The sequence below is a fragment of the Larimichthys crocea genome, chromosome XIII (genome assembly GCF_000972845.2).
Source record: "Larimichthys crocea isolate SSNF chromosome XIII, L_crocea_2.0, whole genome shotgun sequence".
Taxonomy (NCBI): domain Eukaryota; kingdom Metazoa; phylum Chordata; class Actinopteri; family Sciaenidae; genus Larimichthys; species Larimichthys crocea.
Genome location: NC_040023.1, coordinates 25,983,882 through 25,993,020, shown reverse-complemented (window position 1 = coordinate 25,993,020; position 9,139 = coordinate 25,983,882). Strand labels below are relative to the sequence as shown.

The window sequence follows — 9,139 nt, the reverse complement described above, 5'->3', positions numbered from 1 at the left end:
AAAAATGACGTTAAGTAAAACTACTATTTCCTGATTATACAACACACAGGTCCCACCGAGCAATCTGATCAACTAGACATTTAGCTCAAATCAGCATGACAGCACACCTGACTCATCAGTAAAAATATTACTCCGTCATCTCCACACTGTCACATCCTGAAACTATAGAACATGTAAACAAATACGTATAAGTCCACTGGAAGTCAACTTTAATAAAGTAATACATGTGAATTTACAATTTTACCTTTCTTTATTCTGTGTGTCATCACAGGTGTGTGTGTACCTTGTTTGTGTGCAGCACGTCAGAGATCAAACAGTTTAGAGCTCAGAGAAAATGTTGTTTTTAAAGACTAAAGGTGGACTAATATGGACTGAAGAGGAATATTTGGTTAGATAAAAACATGCTGTTCATTTTGGAAAATTATTATTTCGATCTTTGTTCAATACATTTTGACTTTACAACGCTGTGGAGTTATTGGAAATGTTTGGATCATCCTCCATCAGCTGTGCCGGTGAGTCGCAAGAATATTGCTTTAATAGACACCAAATAATCAATCGATAATGAAAATCTCACAGTAATTACAGGCCAAAATATCCCCAAAATATGTAGAGAAATTTGAGCCAAGCAAAGAAAATAGGCAGTTGTTGTCATTCAGATATTGTCTTTGAGAAGGATACCAGTTTGTGTCCCTTACTTTAAACCTTTGTTGATGATTTCTGTGAAAAAAATCTGTGGCTACTATAAAAAAATTCTAATATCTTTATTAGAAGTCCCTTTTATATCAAAGTCCAGTAGTAGTCTAGTAGTGTATCCTTGTCCTTTGACAGTACAAATGTAGTGATGAAACCGGAAAAACATTAATCAAAAACATTTTATTTGATTAAAGCCTATTACAGTGCAACTAAAAGTGAACTGTGAAGAACTTTCCCCAAATATATTAACGTAAAATGTAATGTGATAACAACATTACTGCAACATTTCATAAATCCTGCAAGCTAATTAGTTTCCCTCCTTTTAGTGGTTTATAATTGCACTCTCTTTAACAGTATTTTAGCTACCATGTTTTTCCCTTCTGGAAAAGGAAACATTAAAGATGTAAAGCATAATAACTTACGTTTGTTGTCACCTTCACAGTAATATATAAATGAGAAAATTCTACACACAGCTTCTTTCGTTTCCCAACATCACATCTTATCCAGTGTGTTAAAGCTTGCATGACTGCACGGTCATACTGTCTTCTGGCCAGCGGTATGAGTCCACAACAAACTCATCGTAATCAGTGCTGTAGGTGAGCGATTGCACGTATCCTTCTTTGTCGGACGGTTCCGGGCGAAGTGTCGCCATCTTGTGCTCATAGGCATACTCTGTGATCTGTAATGCACAGGTTTGGGAAAATTAAAGTGTTTGGAGTTTCCCTCATATGACCAGATTCAGACAGACATGGTCAGGAATATATCTGCTCTTTAACTGAGCTCTCACCTTGACAGCCAGTTTGCGCGAGACAACGCCAATAGAGCTGAGAGGAGGATACAATCGTCCCTCCGAGAGGTCCTTCTCCGTCACCAGTTGAGCAAGAGTCTGTTCAACAGTAAACACAGCTTGAGTTATGATAGAGATATGACAAAACATGTTACATAAGATGTTACATAAGTCGGATTACTCTCACTAAGTTCATAGCATGTACAGAGAGAGATATTCTGTTTGTAGTAGTATTACCTCTGCTGCAGTGAGGAAGATTTCTTCATTAATGTGTCGGACAGCGCATGCTATGACACCGAGGCCCACACCAGGGAAGATGTAGGCATTGTTTCCCTGACCAGGGTAGAACGTCCTCCCATCAGACAGGGTGACGGGGTCAAACGGGCTGCCACTGGCAAAGATACCCCGCCCCTGCAGCATAAAGCAGTATTGAAAGATATAGAAAGTATAAGTCAAGCATTTTCATTTGAGATGAGCAATAAATGAAGAGTGAGTTCAGAGTGAGTACCTCTGTGAGTGTGTAACACTGCTCAGCAGTGCATTCAGCTTTGCTGGTTGGGTTGCTGAGGGCAAAAATGATTGGGTGTTCATTGAAGGAAGCCATGTCCCTGATGATCCGCTCAGTAAAGGCTCCGGCAACAGCCGCCACACCTGAAACAGAAAGACATCAGTGTGGAACATATCCAATTTTTGTCTGTTTCTTTAGATTTCTCAACCTTTCCAGCCTTTCAACTTTAAAGATGGAAGGATGAAAATTCTGACATCTTTATCTGAAATGCTTGCTGTTTTACCAATGATGGCTGTTGGTTTTAGTTCCCGAACCACATCCTCCAGGTTCTTCATGTGTGGGTGCTCATGAGCAAACCTCTCCTTTTCATGAGTCAGGTGGTCTCTACCCTACAGTTGTGGAGAGGACGGACAAGGAGGAGGACATTAAAGACATGAAACCATCTGTGGAAACACCAGACACTGCAAAAACCACAAAGAAAAACAGTTTAATGCTTGGAGTGATTGCTACCACTCCCAGCTGAGCTAGTGCTGAAAGAACGATGGATTTCAATCCAGCTTGGAGAGAAGAGGAGATGAAAAGAGTAAGATGAAGGGGACAGGTGGGATGGAAGAGAGAAAATTGCTGGTGGAGAGGAAGAAGCGGTGAGAAAGCTAGGAGATGAAGACAGTGAAGAGGTGGAGGAATGACAGATGAATAACATAGATATTGTAGACAAAACAGATGTAAAACAGATGTTCATCTCCTGGAGAGTCTTTTGCAGTAAATCCAAGGAAAGAGCTCTGTCATATAAATTAATGAACCGTGGGAATGTTTTTTTCTTGATTGTGGGGTAACTGTCAAAGAGCTTAGGAAAATCCACCTGTTTTGTGCATTTCAGCTTTTTTTTGATCATTTTTGACTGATCTTCTTTACTTCCTGTCGTTTGTTGTTAAAGACAATATGAAGAATCATAGAAAAACTTACTGAACCATTTATCCTGATCACTTATAGTGGTCAGATTACATTGAATTAGTGTATTTGTATGCAGTAATGAATTACCTTGACAATGAGACCCTTAGAGTCAACCATCCAGATCTTTTTCAAACACTTTTCCTTCATGAGTCCCTCTTTCTCCATCGCCATGGTGATCAGCTCAGCAATCCCCATCGCTGCCTGGAAGAAAGACGAAAAGGATGGATCAATCAAAAATCTCATCTGAAATCATAACTTTTTCTTTCAGTTTGAAAATCCAAATGTTAAGATATGGCGTTGGCTGTCATCCACTATGATACACTACACAGGATAAAACAATTAGTTGTCATGGATATTATTGAGGTCATGTTGATATTATGTAGTCTGAACCTGACAAGAAAATATTTTAGATATTTGGGGAAATTCAATTTGCCAATGCTGCTGTTTAGCCAAACTTGGTCAGTCTTGCTCAGTCTCTGTACATACATACCTCTCCTGCACCTTGGAACACAATAGTGTGGTCGCACATTTTGCTCTTGGTGATGCGGAGGGCGGCCAGGAGTCCAGCTACTGCCACTGCAGCAGTACCTAATGAATGTTAGACAGCAAACTCACATCTTGATTCATGACACAACATGTAACTGGATCACAGATTATGTATGTGAATGTTATTTTTTATTTCTATATTTTATTATTTTAATATNTTTTTTATTTTATTTTATCTTATCTTATTTTCATTTACTTATTTTGTTGTTGTTGTTATTGTTATTGTTTCCTATTGTCATTATTACTATTGTCACTGCGTTCTTTCCCATGACACGTTCCTATGTCTTGGGCCAACTGTCTTTCTTTGAGAATTTATCCTATTAATATTGTATATTGTATTCCCTGGAATATTTCTGTTGGACGTAATGAATATGAATACAAAAATTTGATCGCAAAAAAACATGTAACTGGATCACATTCAAGTTAACTTGACGATAACAAAAAAAGTCCATTATAATACTTTAATACACAAGAATGATTCAAATCCTGCTGTTGGTTTTAAGCTATTCCACTGATCACTGATGGAAGTAAAGGGCCAATAAAGTCAGTGATGAATACTGTACATCAACACCACAGTTGAAATCTGAACATTTTGAACTGCTTTGACTACCATTTTTGTTATCTTTCCAGTGTCACAACACTGAATTAAAATCCTGTTTTGAATGAGAGCAAAGTCTGTTTTTGAAGGTTAGAGCTACCTGAGAAGTTCAACCATACCATCAACCAATCATATCAATAGTTTAGGTTCTTAAGTAAAAGCAGTCATTATGTGCATTAACATAATTTTATAATTCAATAGTGTTTCATATTTAGAGAAATGTGTGTGAAGATCACCAGGTAAACCCACAGCGTCACAGTGTTTAGCAAAGTTTGGCCTTAAGATATTAAGTCCTGTCCCACATACAGGTAAGTGCTCCAGAACGGAAGGTAAGCTGGCTGAAGATGGGAGTTCAGCTCTCCATTCAGGCATCCGTGTGGAGGAAAACCTAAAAGAGTCACCAGAGGACTGTTTTTCTCCAGATGAACGCCTGTGAATGCAATAAAGAGCTAAAGTCCCAGCCCACCTCCAGGTAACTTCCTGCATGCGGAGCAGGACCTTTAGCTCTCTAGCAATGAAAAAGACAAAATGAATGAATGGACAGAGAGTTACCTTGGATGTCATCGTTGAATGTGCAGTACTTGTTGCGGTACTTGCTCAGCAGACGGAAAGCATTAACATTTGCAAAGTCTTCAAACTGAATCAGACAATCCATTCCATACCTGTAAACACAAGAGCTGCACTTAATCTGGCTGAACCAACAGCTGGAAAAGACAGAAACAAAGAAATAAAGCAGACGATGAAGCTAATTGATATGTTAATGGTGACGAGTCATTTAATAGTTTAATACTTTTACACACATAGGGCAGCACCCTGTGCTTTCAAAGACTTCATTTCAGTCCTGAGGAGGGCGCTCTGCCTCTACACTACACAGCACAAAGTGAGAAATAAAGAGGGTGATGCTGATTAGGACACAAAACTGATAGATAGATAACTAGATAGCTAGATAGATACTTTATTTATCCTGAAGGAAATTCAAGTAATACTCAATAAGTATAAATACTGTTAACTGTACAAGTATAAATACTAAGTAATACTCTCTTTTGTTAAGCGTCATGTCTAAAGGGAAAATGAAAGCCACAAGACTTTGTACACTGCTTTGTTTAATGGACATTTGACAAGCTGACACCTGTTTTCCCCAGCTTTCTTGACAGCGCCTCACAATGAGTGTCAGTGAGGGAGGTCAAGCCTCCACAAAGGCAAAGAATCACAAAAACACCAACAGTTTAAAGAAAAAGATCAGAGGCCACCCAGTCTCCCAGTAAAGCAGCAGTGTTCAATTTTACAAGATGTTGCTCAGACCACCAAACAACTACAGTCAATACAACACCACAGAAGCCCATGACAAAGAGCTCCTACAAAAACATCATAGAACAAAAATAAACCAGCATCATGAGCCTTTAAATTAGATTTAGCAGCAACGGCGACAAATCCTAAATTCTCAGGCTTTTTAACAGATGGAACCTTTGTTCAGGAATTTGCTGGATGTTTGCAGAGCGACTGCTGCTGCACTATCTCCAAGATGAAAGACTTTTTCAGCTGAAGGAATGGGAATGAACGACCTGGTGAAGGTGTGCAGGATAGGATGTCTGTAAAGCTTTTGTCAGATAGATGCTGAGAAAAATGCTGTGAAGTACTAACTCCCTCACTGTTTGCTGTATACAATTTAAATTGTTTAACTGATTTGCTATGTTGGATGATAAAGATATATGTTCATAATAGTTTTTGGTGGGGTTAATTTTTTTTGTATGCTATGGGAAGAGCAGCACCCCATTTGTCTTTGTTAAAAGACCACCTTTGTTTGATAAGAGAATAAAAGTTAACTTGTTTTTCAGCACACCTCCTGGCCAGCATGATGTTTTTGTGACCCTGCATCTCTCTTTACAACATGCTGTAGATGTTTTTGTGACCCTGCATCTCTCTTTACAACATGCTGTATGGAGATTTCTTAGTCATTTTGTGATATTTTGTATTAAAATCCAATTTGCAACTAAACCCTAATGAATCGTTTATTGTTTCATGGCTTTTCTCGTAGAGTGTTTTGGCTACATTAGAGTGGGCTGCAGTGGGTGCCTGAAAAAAAACACAGTGACCTGAAAAGTTGAGCCAGATCAACTCCAACTTTTGGAGAAACGCAACCCAACGTCACAGTGCGTCGCCCAATCAGAAGATCAGACTGGGCAAACCCCTCCACAGTCAGCCTGGAATGTCAGTGAGACTAGGCGCGATACAGGTGGAGTTCATGAACTGCATTATCATTTGTGTTCTGGCTTAGTTTAGTTCATATACGCAGCTACTCTGCTGCAAAGTAGTGACACAAGGTTTCCTTTGGTTTGAAGGAGAGAGAGCAAGCACTGGTGTGAGTCAGTGAATAAGAGTGAGGGAGGGTTTACTTTTATTTATTTGGCAAATCAGCAAAATGAAGTTATTTTCTGATAGTTTCATGGTGGTGTTAACAGTGTTTAAGTGATCATAATGCTACTTTGAATAAGGCTAATAAGGAAGTTGCATGAGTCCATAAACGACACAGATGAAGTTGCTAACATTCCTCTAAACTCTGATAGAAGGACTGGAGGAACCCTACACAGTGATATTGTCACTATTTTGAACAAAATGCAGTTAGCTGATGATGCTCCTTGACCTTGGAAATAATCCTGGGTGAGCTTACTGCAGTAAGCTAGGACAAGTTAATGATCTGCACTTCACATCAGAGCAGCTAAACACACATTTTTATCCATTCCTTACAATTTTGCTCAGTTTTTTTGTTTTGTAAAGAGTAAGACACAGACAGACAGACAGACAGACAGACGACAGACAGACCTACTGTATCTTATTACTGTTGCAGTCGTTGTTTGGTGGATAGGTTTAACCCTCTGAAAGTTTTTTATTAGAACTATCAGCTAGTAAAAAATGGACGGAAAGGGTGAGGTTGTCTGAAACCTACATTAAAAAGATGAAGGATCATGTTTCAGTGAGTGACGGAGGAAATTGGGGACAGGCCAAACAAACATACAACACCTTCATGCAGTCCTGTCAGTTAACTGTACAAAAGGGAAAAGGGGGGAGCTGAAATCCTTCCATATCACATTTGTTTTTCACAGTCCTAGTTTCTCTTTTCTGCCAAAAAAACCTTCTCTTTCGTTCTGTTACTTTCAGTCTCTTCATAAAACCCCACCTCAAACCTAATGCGGAAAGGATCCTCATTTGCACTGTTATTGTACAGTTCACTAAAGCTGTTTCCCACTTGTTACAGTACCTGCTAAACTGTTTAAACTTTGAGCAGGAGGAGGATGAAGCTGAGCGGAAGCAAGACAAGAAAGAAATGCAGGATGAGAAACGACCTGAGTTCAACTGCAATAAAACTTAATGTCCTGATGAGAGAGTGCCATTGCTGGGTCACTGTTTATCCTTCCCTCTGCCACACCGCGAGACACGGATTCCTAATACAGAGACTGACAGGCTGACTGACTTACTGCCAACACAGCAGTAGCACTGAGGAGAGAAATGTGTTTTCTATCAAGCAGAGAGCGGCACTAAAGCACTGAGAGACTGTGCAAAGAGGATGAATAATGAGGCCAAGAAGGGAGCTATAAACTTTTCATTGTGTTGGGGCTTTAGTACACGCAGACAGGCGACAGGCGAGGATAGATGTGGCCTTGCCCCATTGCCAGTGCAGCGCCCTCTGGTATGGTTTGGTGCAGCTTGCTACTGGAGAGGTCACACCAGTTCACGCAGAACCAAGCTGCTCATGCACAGAAGTCCAAAGAGGTGGATTTGGGAGTGTAGTCCTCTGCAGAAGTTGATTGACTTACTCACATCCTGCAAATATTCTCAGTAAAAACAGAGGATTAGCTTTGAAGGCTTTAAATGAGAGTAAAAACAATGGCAAATATTTAATGCATTGTTTTATTTTCAGCCCAGAAAGATCAGAGACTCCTGACACAGTTCTGGGAATAACTGAACTGTGAACACATGCTTATTCAAGGTCATCCACTGACCATAAGCTACAGACTGACTATCTGTGGTTGTGGTATTCCAGAAAGAAAGTAACATCTACTCAATGCAGAAAGCTCTTTGGTCCTTGGCCTGAGCCAGTAAAGATAGAGGGAGTGTTTTTGACAATGTGTGTGTACTTTGCCTAGAACAAAGCTCCCTTGAAGGCCATTTGTGTTTGTTGTCCCTATTCTGCCTGAAAGTCTGTTGTCTTTCCTTGACGTCTTTGAATGGAACGCCAAAATCTGACAATGCACCTCTTTGCCAGCTGAATAAAAAAATACCCTGGACAAAGAAAGCAGGATTTTCTTTTGTATCTAAGCTGAAGTATCAAGGGCAGTAACCTAAGCAAGACAGGGCACACCCAAAAGATGAAAAACACAGACCACATTGCTGACTGTGCTCAGAGAAATCCATTAATCTGTGAGAGGTAGAAAGAAAGACGGACAGATTGGAAGAAAGACTGTTCTCACACAAAAAAGTACCATAATTGCTATAAACAGATGTTTGGGAACTTCTATTATGGATCCGGTGCCTTGGGTTGTTTGGGATTGGCAGAGGGTAAACAAATTATTCATCCAAGTTTATTAGGTAACATTTGAAATTACAGCCTGCAAACTACAGTCTCCTGACAACAAAGAAAAGGTAAAAGTACCACTAATGTAAAAAAAAGTTTATTACAATTATAATATTGTTACATTTTGAATATGAATAACTTATTATGGCGTACATGACTATTTTTGCTGGTAACAAAGTATTGGGTCCCTAGGAAGGAGGATGTACCTTTATGGCTATAAAATATGTATGTGTAAGGTTTCTAAAATGTTATAGGGGAACAAAAATGTAGATTTTGCGTCCAGTAGATCCATTCGATGTTCAAAACTCATCATTAGAGAAGAACCTGTTATGTCCTAGATTCATTTATTTGTTTAAAATACTACTAAATTTGGTGATGAGTGCCTGAATGACTTTGAATTCAAAACAAAGCTCAGCACTTGTTGCGAACTCCACTGCCAAAACAGTGACACTGTTCCACCTCTCTTGACTAAAAAAAAGAAAG

At 39.3% G+C, this 9,139-nt stretch overlaps 1 protein-coding gene across 1 annotated transcript in view; it reads right to left on the bottom strand.

Annotated features, from left to right (window-relative positions):
• Window positions 1–853: 853 nt before the first annotated feature.
• me1 (malic enzyme 1, NADP(+)-dependent, cytosolic) overlaps window positions 854–9,139 on the bottom strand; it is a 77,131-nt gene continuing 68,845 nt past the window's right edge. The window contains exons 7-14 of the mRNA XM_027287523.1: window positions 4,639–4,748; window positions 3,433–3,530; window positions 3,030–3,143; window positions 2,272–2,377; window positions 1,989–2,131; window positions 1,718–1,891; window positions 1,481–1,579; window positions 854–1,372 (exon numbers count right to left, since the gene is read on the bottom strand). Of these exons, the coding sequence (XP_027143324.1) occupies window positions 1,205–1,372; window positions 1,481–1,579; window positions 1,718–1,891; window positions 1,989–2,131; window positions 2,272–2,377; window positions 3,030–3,143; window positions 3,433–3,530; window positions 4,639–4,748 (1,012 nt within the window). The 3' untranslated portion in view covers window positions 854–1,204. The remainder of the gene's footprint in view (window positions 1,373–1,480; window positions 1,580–1,717; window positions 1,892–1,988; window positions 2,132–2,271; window positions 2,378–3,029; window positions 3,144–3,432; window positions 3,531–4,638; window positions 4,749–9,139) is intronic.